This window comes from Emydura macquarii, unplaced genomic scaffold (assembly GCF_026122565.2).
Source record: "Emydura macquarii macquarii isolate MOO-44397 ecotype Brisbane River unplaced genomic scaffold, CSIRO-AGI_Emac_v2 contig_1253, whole genome shotgun sequence".
NCBI lineage: Eukaryota > Metazoa > Chordata > Testudines > Chelidae > Emydura > Emydura macquarii.
This window is the reverse complement of record NW_027131390.1, coordinates 34,171,224-34,192,510: the sequence shown is the minus strand read 5'-3', so window position 1 is coordinate 34,192,510 and position 21,287 is coordinate 34,171,224. Positions and strand designations below refer to the sequence as shown.

Genomic DNA, 21,287 nt, shown 5'->3' with positions numbered 1-21,287 from the left:
ACAAAGGCATTGAGGCTGTGCCACATGGACTTGTTATTGACCTGGAATAGCCATTTTCTCCCAGGCAGGAGGGCCTTTTGGAGTTTGCGCCATTTGGTCCAGGCCTCCCTGATGTTGCTCCCCCCTCATCTCATCCCAGATGTGCTCCCCAGGGCTCACCTTCTCGCTGTGTGAAGCAGCGAAGTCACTGCATGCTGGATGAACCCTAGGCTTCCACACACTGCACTTGCTCTGCTGCACCCGGCCCTGACCCAGTGAAAGGACAAAGCAATCCACTTCAGCAATGAGAGACGTGCTTGTTTATGTGGCTCGTTCCTGGTCACGGTCCGATCTGAGCGCACACAGAGCTCTTTCAGCGCAGGGAAAGAGAGTAGAGAACAATGGGCTCAATTCATGCACTGTGGTAGTGCACAGGGTTCTGCAAGCCAGGATTCTCAAAGGCCAAGGCCGAACACAAGCTTAGGATGGAGGAAACACAAAACACTTAGGGTGAAATCTACCCCTGCCCTTCACATCATTTAGCCCTGAGTTAAAAGCTTAGGTGGTGAGGATGGCCTTTTATAAAGCCTCTGTACTAGGATGAAAAGCACCATTCGATGTGGTCCAAGAACCACTGTGCCTAAACAGTCCTGATGTTGTACTCCCTACGGTTATGTCTAGACTGGGTTTTGGGTGGGTTTACACAGCCCGTGCTGAAGCAGCTGCTCTGGTCTGGGACCCAAGCTAGCTAGACTAAAGCTAGTGCGGTACGACAGCTCCAGCTGAAATCACACCTTTGGTCTGCAGGCTTGCTAGACCAGAAGACATTGGTGACAAGTGGAGTTGCATCAAGTCCTGAGTCAGTTAGGAGATGACTAGTTCATGTGTCCCCCAGTTCTGATAATTAGTTCATTTCCATGAGGTGTCAGCTTTCCCTCCCTATCTATTTCTCTTGCTCTCTCGGCCCACCTGTCCTAGCCAAGGGATTTTCATCTCAATTTGGGATGTAAACCCAACCTAATCCCAGTAGAATCCTTAGGTGTTATCTTTTTACACCCTGTGTGCTCTGACCCACTTCCTGCCCAGACTCTTAAGCTCTGCACCCTGCTGCTTTTACAGAGGGGCAGAAAAGGGCTGAAAGCTTGATCTGTGGGTGCCGCCTCCTTTATCATAGGCTTCTAATCAAGTTAAAGGACTGGACTCAAATTCAGTTCAACCCCTGTTCCAGTGACTCTAGTGTTGAAATCAGTTTGGCTCGGCTGTGTGAATGGGGTCAATTCTTCACAGCTAAAATGCAACTCCCAGAATGTCATTGTCCCTAGAGGTGGATGAACACTCTGCAACCATTCCTCTGAGTTCATAAGTGACGTCATGCCTCTTCTGCAGAAGTTCTAGTGAGTGTGTTTCCTGGCAGGAGAGGTTCCAGAAATGGGGCATTTACAGTGAATTGGTAATTTTGAATAGCTGCTCTGGAAACCTGATTCGAAGGGTAACAGTCATCCAGCCAGGGGGCAGAAAGTCACCTTGTGACCTAGTGGCCAGCCAGTGCTGCCATCAAATACTCAGTAGAATACTAGTGAGCCAGCCGCAGCATGAGCATCATAGAGGTTTAAGGCCAGAAGTGCCCATGATGATAATTCAGGCTGACCTCCTCTCACACAGGCTGTCGCTCTTCACCCAGCGATTCCTTCAGCAGTCCAGGGGGCGGGTGGGGCTGCACTCACTATCAAGCCCGGACACTTGAGACAGGTTTGTACAAAATGTCTGTCAAGCAAGTCCATGGAAATCACGTGTCGTTCCTGGATGGCTTGTGAGCAGGAAAATAAAGGACTAAAGCTGATGCCTACATTGTTCGCTGCAAATAGTTCATTCACTTCTAATATGTTTTGACGTGATCTACAAGGGCTGGACCAGCTGGCTGAGAACTCAGTTTAGTTGGGACCCTGCTGATACTAAATTTAAACATGTTTCATTCAGTTTAGAGCCCCCCCCACTCCCAAACCAGCTCTGCCAGTGTTCCTCAGTCCTGGCCCCCCTGCATCTTTTTAAGGCCAATCTTGCTGATTTGTTTTCATTTGCATCATTTCAGTCATGACTCTGATGCCAGGTGCTATGGTAAGGTTCCTCAACGGGACCTAGGTGAACTCAATGGGCATTAGGTGCCTAAATCCCATTGAGGCTTGGGGTCTAGGTTTCTATGGGGATGCGGCCAGAGCTCCATGCAGCAGGGCCAATGCTTCTGCTTCCATCCCATGAGACACCACAGTGTTTTTAATCAAAGCACACGCACCAGGAAGCGATTACCTTGTTTTTTCCAGGCTGGAGGCCAGCCCAGACAGACAGACCGACAGGAGTGTTCAGAACAGTCTTAATTTTAATTTATGGTCTTTAATTTTATAAAATACACCTTGTAAGATAAGTCTCTAAAAACTTGCGCCTTTTTATTTGTTAAAAAGTTGAAATTCTAGGTCAGAAATGAAGGAAACACTTTCAGTTGATTAACTTTCTTTTTTGTGTGTGTATTTGGGTTCCCAGGGGTGGGTATGGGGGGAGAGGGGTTCGTTATTTGTTATGTTATTAAATCAATACAAAATACAAGACTTTGTTTTCCCGATCTTGACTGGTTTCGTCCCACCCCGTTCCGCCCTACCCCATCTCATCCCACCCCCCTCCCCAAACCCATGTGCACTGATATCCTAACCCATCTATTACAGCATAGATGGTTGCAAAGATGCACCGTGCTCCCTGCTCCGCAGGACTGCTCACTGACTCATGTCCCCGCTGAAACCAGTGTCAGACTCCCTGCAATGAAGGAGCTACAGTCTGCCACTGAAAGTAGTTTCAACAATAAATAAACGCCAAGCCCAGTTGCTATACCTATAGTTAACAAAAAGCAAAAGGGGGGAGGCTGGAACCAGGACTTTTCAGCAGACATGGACTCTTCCCTACCTTTGGGCTGTTGTGGTCATGTGACTGCTGAGAGCTTCTGGGAATGGTTTCTGCTGGTCAGTCTACAAAGGGGTGTACCTTCCTAGTCAGACCCTTGCCCTCTCTTAAAAGCATGTCAAAATAATACAATGCTGTTTCCCATCCTGTCCTCGTCAGCGAAAAGGGAAACATCGAAATCTCAGTTCAAGTTTGGCTGCATAGGCAAACGTTGGCTCATAACTCTCCCACTGAGAAAGACCTAAATGGAAGCTAGAGGATTTTGATTTACACAGAAGTGGCTATATTTAATGACTGTGCAAATCCAATCGTGCAGAATGTACTAATCCCAATCCTGCCCCCCCCTGTCATTTATTTAATTGCCTTCTGAATGACTGGCCATGGTCAACATGAGACACTGAGTCTTTCAGGTTTTGGTCAGTTTCAAAATATATATCCTGGCTCACAGAAAACCAATAAAAAAAGAGGGGGAGGAGTGCGAAAAAGGTTAAATTTGTCATGAATCAGAAACAAATCAAGATCTTTGATTTACAGAACATTACAGAAGCAAATGTCACCCGAAGAGAAGAGCACCATTGTGAAGGTATGACAGAGTTCAATGTGCACAGCTGGTTACAAGAGGAAAGACGCGCAAAGACATACTGTCCAAAGAGTTATCCTGTGTCTACAAAAGGGACCCATCTGAGTTTACACTCTCAGGCCACTGGTTAGAGAAGTCCCTCTAGTCCAAGCTGGTATCCATCTCTCTCCTCCTGCTTAGGACCTGCAGTAGGAGACACAGTTTGGCTCCCGTGCAATGCTGAGACAATTCTAATCCTATTTCTGTTGAGGTGTAAGATCAAGAGTCCCCTTTGTCTACAGAGACACCAAGCTCCTTTATGCTGTCAGTAGGGTTGGCTGGGTTAAGGAAGTGGGAGTCTATCAGTCTTGGGGGTCTGTGCTCTCTCCCCACATGGGAAGATCCTTGCTCTAAACCCCTTTTACCCTAGCTGCAGCAGGCAGATTAGGGTGAATTCTTTCTTTACCATGGAAAAGTCCTCTTATCCTCCATCTGCAGTATGAAGATGGAAGCGAGTTCTGTGTCTTTTATAAGAAGGAGAGTCTCTAGCGATGGAATCAAGGCCAGGCCACTTCCTCCTCTCTCTGTTGCATGCAGCAGCTTTCTCACTCATAGTCGAGCAATCAACATTGATTCCTGCCGCCCAGAAGCAGAAAGGCTCTTTCCTATTTCTAGGAAATGTCGGGAAGTTGGAGAAAATCCTTCATTTTCTTTTCCTGGTTTTGGCCTGGCAGGAAATCCTCTCCGTTGCCCTTTCCCTATTCCCAGCAAGACGTGCTGTGGAGGGAAATAGCTACAGACGCACACAGAGAGATAAGTGCATGAGGAGGGATCCATCATTGGGAAGCTCCCCATCCTTGTTATGCTCATCGTGATGGATCGAGTAGAGGAAAAAGAGGGGGAGTCAGCGGTGAAGCTGGAGTTAAATTGGAGACCTGGTGTTGTGTGGCTGCATTGTTAAAGCCTCGTGGTTAGAGAGAAAAGGGCGTTTTGTATATCTCGGCTCCCTCTGGCAGACTAGAACTTTGTGCCTCGGCCCATGAGTTTGAGGACGGCAAAGTTGTAAGTAGCGGCAATCATGTAAGTGAGCTGTGGGGGGAGAAAAAGAGCAAGTGAGAGATGAGAAGATTAAACCCAACCTTCTGTGCGCAGCAAAGCAGGGCTGGGCCAGAACCCCAGGTGGTGTAAATCCACAAACATCAGTGAAGCTATGTTGATTTACACCAGCTGAGGATCTGGCCTACTCTGTCCATAAGCCCCATCCTCTTTAAAACTGATTGGCCAGCCCCTCCAGGAGACCTGAGGTAGCCTACTTATTACCGGTCAGTCACCGTTCTCCGGGCTTTTATTTAGTTTACTAAAGAATATTCAGTTTTCAAGGAAAAGTCAATTTCCCTAACAGTTTCAGCAGCCCATTCATCAGCGGTACTTGTGCAAAAACAATAGCCTGGAATGTGTCTGCTGAAATGTAAGTTACATGAGGCATTCAGGGAACAGCGACATTCAATCCAGCAGAGTGCTTGTTGCAGAGGGTTGGACTACATGGGCCAGATGATCTCAACCTATCCTATCATCTATGATTCTGTGAAACTATTCCCTCTCCTTATGATCCCCTCCCTCCACCTTCCAGTGGCAACTTCTCCTGCTACCTTCCGGTTCTAAAAATCATGGCTATGCTCTAACGAGCAAGGGGGAGAAATAACCAAGCACTCTGTGTTAAGTGAATTTCTTGCCTACCAGCTGCCTTGCTTTAATGATCACTCCTCCTAACAGCGGCTCTTAGGATGAGAAGAGAAGTTTTAGGTGGAGCATTGACTCACCAGTGAAACCAGTGTGGCTGCAGCGCCAACAAATGCAGCAATAAACAGGTGGAAGGTCATTTGGAACTGCAAGGAAACAAAACAATGAGCCGCTGTTTACAGATGTGTCCCAGACAGCAGAGACAAAGGTGGTTTCCACAAGGTGTCTGCAAACTGGCCTTTTTGCCCAAAGTTAGACTGGATCTCTGGAGCCAATGAGATGGCATCTGCAGTCCCAGCAGCACTTGACAGTGATGGGCATGAAGATCTGCTTTAGGCACATTAATATTCATCCAGCCTTGGCCCTTCTATACATTGCTTTACCTGTGGACTTCCACCTGCATCCTGTGGGGACCTCTTAGCCCATGGGAAAGAAGGGTGTTCTATCTCCAGCAGTGAGGGAGGGTTTTCCAGGGGTTAGGGCACTAGCCTAGGATTTAGGAGACCTGGGCTCAAGTCCCTGTTCTGCTACAGACTGCCTGTGTAACCTTGGGTAAAGCACTTGGTCTCTTTGCCTCGATTGTAATCTGTAAAATGGGGATAATGGGACTTCCCTACCTCTCCGATGCTCAGATACTGCAGTGCTGGAGGACAGATGTGCTCGCTGTTGGTGTTTCCAACAATAGACCTCAGTCCTATACAACATGGCCACTTCCTAGCTAGTTTAATCTTGGGTTCTTCGATGCTGTCTCTTCAATAAGTCAGTGTCTGTGCAATTTGCATTCATTGTTTTAGACTTCCCTACTCCGCTCATCTAAAACAACCTAGCTCTGACCTGGGAGAATTGATATCTTTGCTTACTCCAAGAGAGACTGTCAACCAGCAGCATCTATGCTGCTGTATGGATGTGAAACCAGGTTATGTCACTCTGCTAGTCTCCTGGGGCCCGATGCTGATCTCACTTCTGCCAGCCTTCAAAAGAATTACGCTGGTGTGAGTGAGGGGAAAACAAGGCTCTCTGATTCTGTGATCGCGTTCAGATGGGAGCCCCTGGCTCTACAATGAGGTGACATCATGTGATTTAAATTACATTATTTTTACTTCTCATTTGGATTGTGATGGCACCCAAAACATGCCATGTGCTCTCCAAACACAGAGGGACCAACCTAGATTCTCACCAAACCCTCGATTCATATCCATTCATAATGCGAACCCACAGCAACAGGGTTTGACTCCTGGCACCGACATCTCCAACTTGGCTGGAGGTGTCCAAAGTCTTTGTCTCTCCTTATCCTGGTGCCTGCTCAGAAGGGATGCTCGACATGGCCTAGTGGTGCACTCACCTCAGGGGTCTTGCAGATGGACAGAAGGTTTGACCCGCACACCTTCCCTGGGAATGCATTCCATGGGAGGACACCTACGTGAGACACAAACATCAGCCAGGATGAGCCAAATGGAACTCCACAGGCCACGGGAAGCCTGGCTCAATCTGCCCTATCAATGCATGTAGAGGTTATGCTTAGTGGGGAAGGCAGGTCAGTTACTTACACAGGGGAGTGGAAAGAGCCGTTCTATGCTCATGGTACGAATACACTGCAAACACAGCGCAGGAAGGCAGCTTTAATCCAGCTATCTTGGATGCTGGAGCAGAGAAGCTGCGGCAGCACGTGCGTCAGCCTGGGCTGTACAAGCCACCCTGGGTAATTACTCAGATGGCTAGCCCACGCTGCGGTGCCTTGACGGCTATCAGCATTGAGTTAGCTGAGTTAAAGCTGGTGTGGATATGTCTACACAAGCTGCAATCACACCCATGGTTGCAGTGTAAACAGCCCCTCAATACATCTAGCAGCAAATGCCTCCAACCAAGTTCTGCTTTATCATTTCTAGCCATCCAAAATTCTGTTTATCACCCTTCCCAAGACCCTGCTGCTCCCCTACACCTCTGCTCATAAATCCCTGTCACATCATCAGCTTTTCTTTAGGAATGTCTAAAATGCAAAGAGAATTGCTACAGGCCAAATCCCAGGGCTGCTGGAGCCAATGGGAGTCTTGCCACTGACTTCAAAGGGACCCGGGTCCATTCCTATGTCTTTGGGAAAAATGGTGCTTATTAGAGAGAGAGAGAGAGAGAGATGTAATAGAAGGCTCACCATACATCCTGGCATCAGCACACAGGGTGCCTATACTGGCAGAGGTTTTGCTGGGGAAGGCAATGGATTGGCACGTTGTCCAGGTATTGAAGTAAATGTAGACGGGCACAGCAGAGCAGGCAAACACTAGGAGCCAGACAATGGTCAGGGCATAGGTCACGCCCACAAACTGAAATGGTCAAGACAAGCAAGATGACAGGAAAAGGGTTAACATTCTACCAGAGCCTTCAGACGTGAGAGCATGAGACTGGAGATCTGCAAACAGCATGTGCTTGACATGAGAGGCAATGCAAAGATCTCCACTAATCGGAAGGAAACGTCAACAGAGAGCACCTCCAGCAAACACGACAGGGCAGTTGTCTGCCTGTAGGAAGGCTAGAGAACTGACACCAGGTGTGTTTGTGCATGTGTGTGTGTGTGTGTCTGTACACATGCACCAGTATTGATATGCACACAGATACACACCAGTATACAAACACACACGCTCACAATTGAAAACACTATTTAAGTGGGGCCAAATTTTCAAAGTCAGGCACACGCAACTGTGCATACGGGCTTGCACCTGGCTAATTCATGTGTGCTAATACCTAGTCTATGCATGTGGAGCAGGTGTCTCTGCACACACCTGGCCAGGGCAGTATTTCACTCACCACCAACAAAAGCAAAGCCTTGATCTGTGCACACCCACGTTGGGGATCGCTGTATGATATTCACTGATAGACATAACTGGGCCTTCAGTGGTGCATCGGCCTTGTGCAGCCTTCTGGGCCAGTGCAGACTGCACTCTGTGCGCCAGCAGGGCGTGTGCAAACCAACGAGCGCAGTTGTATCCACCCAATATTGGAAATCTGGCCCCGAGGTGCAAAATAAATTATCTTAAAAGAAAACCGCATTCATTCTGCTCAGTTCACCAAGGCCAGGAGCACCCTTCACCATTTCTGTAAGCTGGGAATTGCGGGTGAAATGAACATTTTGGATTAAAATTGACATTGGGGGCCTAAAAAGCATTATTGTGTCTAACAACACAGGACGAAGACACACTGCCAGATGGCCTGATCCTGAGAGGTGTTAATCATAACCTCAATGCCCACTTTCCGAAGTCCCTTGTAGGATCGGGCTCATACAGACCTGCTGGCACCTGCTCTAGTGTTGACTTAATGGGGATGTTTAAACAAGAAACAATCTGTTTGAAGGTCAAGCTCTAAAACTCTCCCTCTAACTGCGTTAGTGCTGCTTGATCACCCCACCTCCAGGCACCTGATGTATCACTGCAGCGCTGTCACTTCCATAATCATCCTATCACCGCACAGGGGCCACGGTTTTGAAGTGGGGCTACTGATTTTGGGCACCCAGCTTGAGACACTTCAGAGGGGCCTGGTTTTCAGAGAATGGGAGCTCTGCCCTTTCTCAAAATCAGACCCTTGTAAGGTGACTCAAGCTAAAAGTTGTGACTCGGACGATCACAGGTCACGAATTGTAGTCAGTAGCTGCAGTGGAGGCCATCAATGGAGACAGATTGCCAGAGTCACTGTTGCCTTTGAGCAGAGGACTGCCAACAGCAGGCCCAGAATTGCCTGTTTAAATAATAACAGACCCATTCCTTATTGGTCATTAAATAATATCTAACCACCCTGCCCCTCCACCCACCAGATGACTGCACAAAGACAATGCAGAATACAGATGTTTGGGGAGAGGGAGCGTCTTTGGGTTCTGTGCAGCACCCAGCACAATGGGCCCTGATCTGAACCTGCAGGGACTACGGCAATACAAATAATACCAATAACTAATCACCGGTGTTGAATCTTGTGGGGAGACGGGCCCTCTGCAAATGCCAGTGAAATCAACTGACTTCAAACAAAATGCTTTTTGTTTAAACATTAAAATTAAAGCACAACCTCCGGCAAACAGAAACAATTGACTAGAGGAGGGGAAAGGGTGGGGAAAGGGTTAACAAATAAGAGGTCAGCAAAGGTGGCAGAGGATGTAGCTGTTGTTTAAGGCTCCCGGGTGGTGAGGAGTGCCTCTGGCCGTGGGGCATGCCCGGTGGCAGGGCTGCTGAGCCAGCGGAGTGCGCTTTCCTTTTAGACGCCATCGAATCAGTGCAGCTGTTCCACCCGGCTCGTGACTCCCACCGGAGCCCGTCAGCAGGATGGAACAGGACTGCAGTCTCATGCCCGTCAGTCACGTCACCCTGCACAACGGTTCCAGCCCCGTGAATTAGTGCCAAACCCTGGTTAAGATCACCTTGTCAGGATGTCCTAGCCATTTGCCTAAACACTGACACACCCGCTCCAAACAGTGAGCTTGATGGTGGCCTCTGGGACCCCTCCCCTTCTGGCCCCCTGTTACCGTAGCGCTGAGGCCCTTGCCGCAGATGGTGGTCTTGTAGTCGCCAAAGATCTGCCTGACGGCACCAGTGGTGTAGAAGCCCTCGGCCAGAAGGAGGGCTCCATAGAGGAAGAAGAAAGAAGCTGTTCCATAGATGACATACTGGAATGCGTGGATTCTGGAGAGGACACAGGGAAGAGACGGAGACAAAGACAGGGAGGGAGAGAGAAAGATAACCTCTTAACTTTCATCACAGCTCTCCCCCTGCAAGCCCCCCAGGAGGGACAAGAGACTCTCTCCTGGGAGCCACCAGCACCTAGTTCCCCTCCCAGGAAAGAGAGCAAAGAATGGCCTAAATGAACAGCTTGCCACGACTTACCTAGAGCCTGAGAAGCAAGCTCTGTTCTCCACTATTCCCCTTCCATTCCAGGATCAGGCTAAAGCAATCAGGGAAGCTACCTCTGATGGGAGAAAGGAGGGGATGGGCTAGGGAGGATGAGGAAGATCCCAAAGGAAATGACCAATGGAGCAGGCAAGATGTAGGGAAAAGCGTCTGTCTAAATGGCTTATGGGTGGCACAACGGGGAAGGAGGAAAGGAGATACCTGGTCCCATGCCTGTGTATAAAGCCAGGCAGAGAGTGCGGTAAATCGAGGGCAGCGAGACCTGCTCTGCCTGGCAAGTATGGCTAGCCTGCGTTCTCCATACCTACCGAGAGCAGAGGATCCAACACTATATCCACCGTACCTAGCAAGGGTCAGATAGAAAACAGGTGTGAACAAAACAGGATGAAGAAGGTTCCCCTCAAGGCAGGGTGAACACTCAGCAACCTCACCAAGCCCCTGCCATGGGCTGGCCTGAAAGAGCTCATGGGCCAATTCAGTACTGGTGGAACTTCACTGAGTCAAAGCAATTCCGGCAAGGACAGACAGGTCCATGATCACTGGGGTTTGTAACAACAGCCCAAGGGGGCTGGTGGACAGGGCTGAACTAACTGCATGCCCCATAGCATGTAAAGTGGGCCAGTTCTTCCCATTGGGATGAAGGAATCATCTGACCACCTGTGTAAGAAGCAAGCAGATCAATAACCCCATAGAAATGCATCACAGAGCCTGTTTCCCAACCCAGCAGTATGCAGATACCAAGATAGCCAGCTAACCTGTGACAGGCCTGGGCTGGTTCAGAGTTGGGTGTGAATGTGGCCAGCAAGTGACGGCAAGTAATTGCCCAGAGTCTCTGGGCTAAATTTTCCAAAGTGACTAGTGATTTTGGGTGGCCCGATTTTTGGGTGCCCAGTGTAAGAAACCTTACGGGGTTCTGATTTTCAGACGGCGCTGAGCACCATCTCTCTGAAAATAAGGCCACTTTAAAAAACACTAGTTCCTTTTGAATCTGCTTCCCAGAACGTGGACTCATCAGCCAGCCCTGTAGCCTAGTGGTCAGTGCTCTGCACTGGGAAAACCAGCTTCAGATCCTGACCCCGCTCTCATTCTCGCTGGGATGGCAGGGACTGAGTTAGCTTAGTAGCCAGGGGAGAGGCAGTATCTCACATAGCTCCACGCTAGCCCCTCTGAGTGACCACGGAGCGATGCTGCGTTCTGACAGGAGTCCTGTGTGGCCCTCCTAAGCCAGGGGAGTGGTGCTTGGGAAGGGGCGTTAGTGTTTAGCGCGTGAGAAGACGAATACTTACACGTCGATGAGATACTCATAATCCTGGTAGTTTTTGGAGAAGTAGGTCTCAATTAGCCGCTCAGTGCCAGTGAGTGCTTCATGCCCACAGCCACAAAACAGTGCTACCCCAAAGAAACACAACCCAGTGGCAACCAGCGAAGCGAAGGGTGCCCCTATCAGACATCTTGCACAGCATTCTAACCAACCTAAGGAAGAAGAGAGAAATCAGCTTGATGACAGAGTGCCCCATGAAAAGTTGTTTAATAAAAACTAATCCAGGGTGGGGAGCGAGAGGCTTAAGCAACCCACTAGGAATAAAATGGTTTTCACAAGGTTCAGAAAAAATGCAAACATTCGTCTGCAGGGCTGCAGAGCCAAACTCAGCTGCGTTGATACTCCAACACGGGGGGCTCTGTAAGAACATTAGATACAAGAAGATAAGATCAACTCTCATAAGTTTTTGTGCTGGAGCTCACCACCATGGTAACTGAGCCCCGCCCAGGTTCATTAGACTGGCTATGATGTCCTCTGTGGACCTCAGGAAGCCTCCAGTTCCTCTCCATCTGACAGAAAACATTGCACTAGGGCACAGGAACCAGGAAGTGAAATTGACTAGCAATACATGTGAAACCTGCCAGTCTCCATTTGGGGCCCAAGCTGAGTGAAATGCAAAATGTAAACAGGCCGTGTCACAGGGGAGAGACAAATGAGCTAGTAGCAGAGCCTCACGGGTGAATAATCAGAGCTGTTGTGACCATCGCAGATGAGAACATTTTTTACTGTATGGTTTTTACCTTGGCATTAAAGATGGCAGGTGATATTGGCCCTCGTGCAGAGGGCCTGCATCAGATTTATGCACCACCTCAGTAAGCTTTGAAATATGGCACAGGTGGGATGTAAGTATGCATAAGCCTTGTGCTGGATCTTTGCACTGGGGTGGATTTCAGCTGTAGGGAACACTCCCATTGCCAGCACTAACACCCGCTGATGGACAAGCAAAGAAATCCTAACTAGCATGCAGAGCGCTCATCACCTGCACAGACACAAGGCCTGTGCATTACACGCCCACCAGTCCAGAGGCAAAGAGAGAAAGAATCCTTTTGATACAACCAATATCCTGGCTCAAATCCTCAGACACCGCTCTGCCTCCTAAATCAATGGGAGTCAGGTGCCTAAATGCCTTGGAGGATTGGACACCCTGTCCTTGAGTCACCCAGTCTGAGTATTATGAGGAAGACCGTGGCACTTAGTATTCTTCGGGACATCAGCAAGTCCCCAAGCCTGCACCATCCCATGGCAGGAAGTCTGAATAAAACAGAAGCTGCTAACTTATATGGACAATCATGCTTCCAGAGCTAAACTTCTTTAGATTTACCTGCACCTCGGTGCTGATGTTATGGGCTTAGTTCCAGAGAACAGTTGCTCTGCTGTAGTGCATATAGCAGTGGCTTGAGGGCTAGACTCATGGCCTGGTTTTTAGAAGTGATCCGCACCTGCAGCTCCCATTGGCTTCAGCTGGAGCTGCAGGTACAAATCTCTTCTGAAAATCAGGCCCTAAATCTGCAGGAACTTGCTCAGGTATGACATAGAGGTCTGGGTCTGAATTCTCAACAGTGATTCAGATGTGTGCAGGCTGAGGTTTTGTTTAGACCCATCACGCAGATTAGAGCCAGAGGCAGTGCTAGCTCATTGGGGCCCCATACAACACATAATAAGCAAACGGGGTCCCTTTGAGGTACTCAAAGCTCTAAGCAATTGCTTAGTGTGCTTATACCTAGCGCCAGCTCTGATAAGGGCCACCTATAAATTCAGTTCTGAAGCTGGATCCAGGTTGGATTCTGAACCCCTGCAGTGGGGGTGGTGTTTGATTCTGGAGTTCCCATTGAGGCCTCTCTCTAATAGTTAAAACCAACCAGTAAACCCAAGACAAACTCAAACCAAAGATGAAATGATCTGCTTCCTGGAAAAATCACACTGTTCCCCAGAGCAGCAGCCTCCTTCCCATATTCTCTGCTGTCTCTTCTTTCTGGGAGAGCCCTTCCTTGTGAACATGGCTGGAGCATTCGTTGATTGCTGACAGTTTGCACATCTCCCGCCTGCCCCTGCTGCAGCGGGGAGTCATGGTGGCTGGACTGCTCTTGTTCTGAACACACACGAAATTGATGTGCTCTCTGCCTCCTGCCTTCCATGAATGTACAGTGGGGAATTTTCCAACACCCACTTCCCACCCTATTCAGCCCCCACAGTGTTCTTCTCTTCCCCTGAAGAATGAGCCCATAAGAAAGCCACAGGGTCACAGTCAGCGATGTTCTTCCCTCCCCTCAAGTGCAAGGTTACAGCCTGTACTGATCCCTTCATGGCACTGAGGACAATGGGGCTTTGTTCTACCCCTGCCAGCTTGTATATGCTCATCAGTATTCTCCATGCTCGGGGGAGCGTAGGGAAACAAACAGGGAACAATGGAAGGACTATTCAGTTACCAGCCTGGCTGGCAGCATACGCCCCATGGGAGTGGCAGGCAGGGATCAGGCAGGCCTGCTCAGCATGTGTGACTCAAGGCAGACAGGTGATTCTGCAGCAGGTCTAGATCAGTGCATGCGATGGAAGTGGATTCCATCAGACAGTGTGAGCTGCCCATCAATGTCAGGCTCCAGGAATGTTCTCCCACACCCCAGCCTTAGTTCCTATTTAAGCATCCTCTCCATTGGCTACCGCAAAGGACCGGGCGCCAATCTGAGCTGGACCACTGACCGTGGGCTTGATTCGGCTTTCATCGATGTAAACCAGGCGTAGCCAAGGGAGTCCCACTGCTGTGGAACTGCTGTGAGAGCAGAAGGTCACCCTGTGTGCGTGAGAGTGCAAGCCGTAGCAATAGATTCACCTTAGCCGACCCAAATTGGGAGGGCACTCACGCCAACGAGAAAAACAGACCACTGTCTAATCTAGCTAGATAATAGCTAGCTAACAGTAGCCAGAAATAGCTATCATTAAGCACAGGACACTTCCAGACCCTCCATTGCTGCCCAGGAGTCTCTGCTGAGCTCCTCAACGGTAAGCCCTCAATACATATCTCCTGACATAAAATGGTAGTGATGGTTAGGCTCTTCAAAGGGGAAAAGGGAGTTAGTTAGGCTCCCAATTCCTATTGATCTGGCATGGGATTTGGTTACCTAGCCTCTGACAATCCCATCTTAAATGCTTGGGTAAATCTGGACCAAAAATGGAAGGAATTCAGGACAATACAGACTGGAAAAATCCAGATGGGCTTCTCTAGGGCATTAGGTTGTGGGAAGCCCCATCATCTTGATGTTTAGACCCACACTGGAGCAAGCACTTAAGGTTAAAGCACTTGCTTAAGTGTCCTTCCCGAATAGGGACGCTTTACTGAACCAGGGCCTGGTGTAGCTTTCTGCATTCTGGGGCACTACGGAAGGGAGGAGGGGAAGGCTTCTTGTGAAGGGGGGGTGAGAGAAAGAGCCCCTTGTAGCAGCACAATTCCCAGCCTTGTACCTCGGCCCAGCTGACAAATGGGGCAGAACAATAGGGGCAAAACAACAGGATGAGCCATTGAAGTAGGAGTCCTGGCTCTCCAAGTCACAGACCCTCCCATCCTCAGCAGTGCAACACCCCCGGCCTCTGCCCGCCCTGAGAACTCCCACCACACAGTGCTCCCATTGACAGGCTGCTGGGTGTTAGCCCAGCCCTGACTGGTACAGGGGCGGGGGAGGAGGGGGTGCAGAGCGGTGAGGTAACTGCATATTGCCAGGAGGTGCCAGAGACAAACAAGGGCCTCAGCGGTCCATAGAACCCCAGTCGGGACAAAGCTTCTTCTGTGCGGCCCCAAGCAGCCACGCCAACAGACGCCAATGGAGCGCTGGTGTGATCAGGGGGAATGTGGCGTCCCGTGGGCAGCCCTTCGCCAGCTGGGCAGAGACCCCAGGGGCTGCCCAGGGTCAGCCAAGGCAGCCTGGGTCCTGGGCCCTATCCTGTCTAATGTTAAAAAGGCACAAAACCATCCCAGGTGGTCTCCTCCAAGCAGAACCAGCCTGCCAGTCTGCCGTGGGTTAAGATACCTTATGATCATTACTAATGAGGTGGCATGTAGGAGCCCTTGTCATGGGCCGGGGCTGTTGCGTGAAATGCAGCCCCATCTCCCCTTGGCACAGATCTCTGGAGCAAAATAGGGAAGAGGCAAAAAACAGGTTCTTTTATCAGAGACCTGCCAATGCCTAGGTGGCAGATCCCCCTCCCCACCCCAGATTACCCCCAGGCAGAGGTTTCTGCCAGTTCTCCAGAGTCAAGCTACTGGTCCCCCTGACAGCGTCCCCAGGACCCCGTCTGTCTCTGTCACTCCAAGCAGATCAGGGACCCCAGCCCTCCTCCCCAGAGGCAGACACGGGGCCTCGTGCACTCTGGGAAGGGCAGTGTGAACGTGAAAGAGTGCTGTCCTGGCCGGACACTCACGAGGGGACTCTGCTGCTGCAGCGCTGGCTTTTGGTGCCAGGCTGTAACTACTCAGCACTGTTGGCTGGAAATCCCAGGCTGACAACGAGGTGCCATGGAAACGGCCCAGGGTCTCTGTAACAATGCTACAAGAAGGGCCCGGGCTGTGGGCTGCCAGTCGACCTGTGCATCCCTGGGGCAGATGTGGCTTCCGAGATGTCAGCAGCGCGCCAAGAGAGCCTGCCTTTGCTCCCATGGAAGTCCCTGGATGCTCCCTCCTGATTTCAGTCGGAGCAGGATCAGACCCACTCTGGAGCAGGGGGGAGCTGTATCAGCAAAGCTTGGGGGTAGGGGAATGAACCTCAGCTTGTTCTAAGTCCTAACACTGCCATGGGCATGGAGCACTTATACGGGGAGGCAGCTCCCGGGGTGAAACACAAGCAGACAGTGGGGAGCACCTTGGACTGCTCAGAACAGGGACGCCCCAGAACCCCCCACCCTTACTCATGTGAGCAACTCCCTGGACGTGTGAGTGGGTTCTGCAAGATCGCGGATCCATCGTCACTTTGTTTGTCAAACACTCGCCTGGCTGCAGGTCGGAAAGGGCAGAAAATGAGCATTACTAGAGTGCCGTTCTGATTAGCAATTTCCCATGGCTCCCCCCGCCCATTCCACAGCCACCAGCTCCACTTGCAAGCCCCAGGCTGTTGTTTCTGGCACTCAGTTCTGCACCTGGAGGCTGAAAACCAGGGGGCAGCTTCATGCCTGGGGTGCCTCCAAGGAATGAATATGGCTCCAGGTGTTTTCTTGCTTTCTCCTACATCATTGCTACGAATAAAGCCTCCATCCCTGAAATTTAACAGTCAATTCTGATGATGATGCAGAGCCGCTAACAGCAGCGCTCACAGGATTTGCATCAATAAACTCAGCTGAACAGACTCAATGCCCCCCATGGAGCCAGTCTGGGGAGTGGGAAGGTGTCATTTTACAGCCTCACTTTTCTGACCACACTTGGCGCCACTCAAGCGGCCTCCTTCATTCCTCACCAGCCTGGCTGATGGGTCTGTTTGAGGCCTCTGGCCTTGGTCTGACTGCACCTGCCTTTTGTGTCCCATCCCACCCTCTGCCACTCCTCAGCTCCACCCCATTCCTGCTGCAGTGTCTAGACCCCCAAGGTCTGAGCAAACAGTCGCCAGCTATACCCAGAATAAAGCATCTTGTCTGGTTGCCAAGGAAATGGCCACTGTTCTCAGACACAGATGAGAGCTTTGGATTTCCTGAAGCAAAGCTTCAACGGTTAGACATAGGAAATTAACAATATTGCAGCCAAAATCAGCAGCCTTTTTTTAACCATCAAATTCATGCTGGAAAAGTTGATGGTGAAAATAAGAATTCCTACCTAAACTCCCCCTCTGTTTTCCATTAAATACCGTAATCTTCACTTCCTGCCCTAAGAGTTGCTGTACACTGTTAAAATGGCTGCCATGTTTCTCCCCAGAAGTGGCTGCATTTAAGATGGGGTATAAAGTGATCATCTGCCTTGTTGTGTGTGTGTAAAGCACTCAGGGATCCTTATAAACCTGTAACAATAGCACTTCCTAATTAGATAGCATGGTTTTTCTGACGACCTCAAAGTACTTTCCAGAATTTTAACTAATTCACACAACAGTCCTGTGGGGCAGGTAATTGTTATTACCTCTGGATCAGACGACTTCAAATTAGCTTTCAAATCTCCTCTGGTCCCAGGACTGGCACTCTGCTTTTCAAGCCAATGTATATAGATTTTAGAGGAGGATGCATAATTCAACTTTCAACAGAAACCCAGCTGCAACCATTGCTATGGAGCAGCTATCATTGTCCCATAACAGCACCAGCAGAATTTCTTTCCCAGGCTAGGACATTTAGCCTGGAAGCACATGCCACCCATGGGCTGACTTCCCTCAGACCCACACCCCCTTTCTCGTTCCTCCAAGGAGGTATCTATCAGTGTCAGTCACCAATCTGCACCTGCAACAGTTCAGTAACAAAACTCGCTAACTTGGAAACTGAAGGACATCAAGGCTCCATGCTGCAGGCAGGAGGACGCAAGCTAGTCAGTTACAGTTTGGTACCTCCCAGCCGGAACTCCCCAGGCACTTGGAACAAGCTGATCAAAGGCCCTTAGAGTCCCACCGGCCTGTTGGGAAGGAAAGGTTAGCGCAAACATAACACCAGAGTTAGTTTCCCACCCCGCCCTTGAAACTTTGATTTTAAAGAAATCCTTTTCGTATTAGCTTGAAAGTTTGAAAAGTTCTCTCTCATACTCACCCATTGCCTCTGGACTCAGTTAAATCCCCGTCACCTCGGTTCCTTTTGTGTCTCTCTTTGGAACAAGGATGGAACAATCCTCGCTGCTTTCTCTTCGCCTTCCCCTGAGCTTTACTTTTTCTCTCTGAATATCTCTGGCCTCTTCTCCAGCAAAGAAAAGGACTTTCTGATTGACAGCCAGCCCCCTTAAAGAGACAGGCCACCCTTTTCTCCTCCTCCTTCTCCCATTCTCCCTCCCCTCTCACCCCCCTCATCAGAGCTACTCCCTCATCTTGGGGGTAGTTCCATCAGACCCTACTGTCTTTGGTTGTCAACTTCTCTTTGCTACAGATTCATTTGTTATCCGAAAGCAGGCGTTCCAGCAGCTTCGTGTGGGAAGATTGAGCAGTTCTGCGGCAAATTCAGTGCTTTTTTGGAAACTTTTGAACAAAATCCAAGAGATGGTCATAGAATCTGAAGGGATTAGAAAGTTTTATTTGATTTGTATTGACATTGGGTCTTACCCAGGGCACATATATCCAGTGTTCACCTGTGAAATCACTACATATAGGAACATAATTACCGTGACAGAGCTGTCCTTGCCATCACACATCCCCACTGGTGAAGAGTTTATAACCAGCCCTAAAACTTCCCATCAGAACCGGATCTTGGGACAGATGTCCCTTCTCCCAGACAAGATCTATGTTTAACTTGAGTTTATGTTAAAGGGAGACACCACCATGTGGGGTTTGGGTATTGCAAATCCTTGTGGATTGGGTTTGGGATCAAACCAGGGTAGGGTCAAAATCCCAACCAGAGGCAGTTAGCATTTTTCCCAAACCCTTGGTTTTAGGGTGGACGAGTAGGAAGGGGGCCAGATTCCATTTTCCTTTCCATCTCTAGGTTCCAGTTTTAGAGTGACAACTTTCCTGCACCGGGATAACAGAGAATGAAATGTGCTACCAGAGGATCTGATGTGGCCACATCTTGTCAGGGGAGCATCGGAAAATAACTGCTGTAACACGGTGGAGTCAAGGTTTGGCTGGCATCTAGCTGGCATCCTTCTCCACCATGCTCATTGGTAATTGACCCCCTTATTGACCTCATCAGAGAGGTCAAAGAATGCATGGGTCACACGGGTCTAACTCCCTTCTCAGCCCTGGAGCTGGTCCTTCTGGGTCCAAGAGATCAGGGGGTCAGCATGGGAAAGCACATCCTGCTGCTGTCCATATTGTTCCTGGGCAGCCAAGCCAGCTTCTTTCCCCAGCACTCACTTCAGCCAGGGAGAAAAACACTCACACCCAAGCCAGTAGCTTGTGTGAAGCCTTCCACTCCTGCTTCCTCCTCCCCAGCTTGCTCCTGCAGATGTAATGACAAGAGAGACCAGAGCAGCTCCAGGCTGTTGTGTCAATGGGAGGTCTCTTTAGAAAGCAAACAAGTAAAGCATTCCCAGCCTGGGGCTAAACACCACAGGCAAGATCTTACCTGCTGCCCCTGTAGAGAACTTACCCTGGTTAGCAAGCACCTGGGTACGTCTGTGCCCATCCAGCTCTCAGCTGCAGAAAGTCTGTGATAACAGCTCTGAGTGCTTAGCCAGGGCTCTCGGTGTTCCAAGCCTAGGCAACAGGCTGCGTGGGCATGGAGCCTGCCAGCACACGGCCCACCTGGGAAAAGCAGCTGAATCTGGAAGGGGCCGAGGTGACTTCAAATGTGGGCAGAGTTGGCAAGGAAGGGGGCATGGTCAGGGAATTTGCCTGGAAGCCCCCACCTATGGGACTCCCTGCTGTAGCCAGAGGCTGCCCCCTGCCACCTCCGTGGCAGCCAGCCTGAGAGCGGGCAGCAGCAGTGCTGGCTGTCTCGTAGGGTGAGTCGCCCTTGGGGCCAGGTGAAACGCACAATCCCTTGCAACTGCACTAGTGCAGCACCTAGTCCTCACCCAGGGATCGTCCCCCAGCAGCCTGGAACAGCTCCCGTGGATCCCAGTTACAGCTGTGTCCATCTCCCCCCAAAACCCAGATGTCTTGGCAGATCCTGGGATGCCTCCTACAGTAAACGAGACACAAGCACATTGCAAACCCTCACCGTCACATCCCCTCGATCCCCTTCTCTCCTGGTGCCTTTTCCTTCCAAGTCACCTGCTCTAAGCAAGCCTCCAAGACCCCAGGTTCCCAGCAGATCTGGAGCCCTGAGAATCCTTAGGGTGGCCTGCAGAGGGCAGCACGGCCCTGCCAGCCTGCCACCCTGCGTGCTCTGGCATGGCTGAGAACAATGCGAGACTGTATGATGCTGATAAATAGTTTGCTCTTTGTGCCAGGCTGGCTTGAGGCGGAAAAGCCTCTAGTTCTGTCCATTGCTGAGGTTCAGGACATGGCCCATGGGGCAGTGAGCTAGCACATGAGTGCCTTCACATGGCTGTAGCACCCCTCCTCCCTCCACACCTAGGACAGGCACCTGGCCCTGCCTCCACAGTGCGTCTCAGTGGGGCTGGAGCGGCACACAGAGGACCTGAGAAAAAAAATGCTGCCCTGTTCCAAGGGGCCGGGGGCCTTGGGAATGCCAGTAATGTGGTGGAAGCAGCGTGAGTGTGGGAGGAAGCGGGAGGGGGTGATCTGGCACTGGGGAGGCGACTGAGGCACCACTGAAGGCAGGGTGTGAAAAGGATAAAATGCTAAGAACTTGGATCCAGGCTGTCTGAGCCCAACTCCCCAAGGGGGCCAGAGACTAGGGATGAGTACTGACTGCCCCTCCCTGGGCCTCAGCCCTAGGCAGCAGGAAACATGCACTGGGTTTGGAGGAGTAAACCCAAAGAAGGTTAAACTGCCCTGGCCCAGCTCCCAGCCCAGGGATCCCAGCCCTTCTCCATTAGCCCAGGGGGCCCCATCCTTACCCAGTGCTGCCTTCTCTGTCTTCCAGAGAGCCCCACTGGCATGACAGGTTAAATGGGAGATGACAACGGGCCCTACTGCAAGGTGAACTGTCAGGCTGGAGGGAGGTTACTAGTGGAGTTCCTCAGGGATCGGTCTTGGGACCCATCTTATTTAACCTTTTTATCACTGACCTTGGCACAAAAAGTGGGAATGTGCTAATAAAGTTTGCGGATGACACAAAGTTGGGGGGTATTGTCAACACAGAGAAGGATCGGGATATCATGCAGGAAGATCTGGATGACCTTGTAAACTGGAGTAAT

At 50.3% G+C, this 21,287-nt stretch overlaps 1 protein-coding gene across 2 annotated transcripts; it reads right to left on the bottom strand.

Moving 5' to 3' along the window:
• Positions 1–2,335: 2,335 nt before the first annotated feature.
• Positions 2,336–18,282, bottom strand: PLP1 (proteolipid protein 1). Of its 2 annotated transcripts, none has more exons than XM_067548423.1 (7): positions 18,122–18,282; positions 11,391–11,577; positions 9,723–9,879; positions 7,374–7,542; positions 6,567–6,640; positions 5,305–5,370; positions 2,336–4,573 (listed from the first exon to the last, which is right to left on the bottom strand). In XM_067548423.1, exons 1-7 carry the CDS (start codon positions 18,123–18,125, stop codon positions 4,502–4,504), a joined length of 729 nt encoding a protein of 242 aa, XP_067404524.1. In that variant the 5' UTR covers positions 18,126–18,282; the 3' UTR covers positions 2,336–4,501. The 2 variants fall into 2 exon arrangements, with proteins under 2 accessions (XP_067404524.1, XP_067404523.1); XM_067548422.1 differs by having other exon boundaries at positions 9,618–9,879; positions 18,122–18,280.
• Between the last annotated feature and the right edge of the window lie 3,005 nt (positions 18,283–21,287).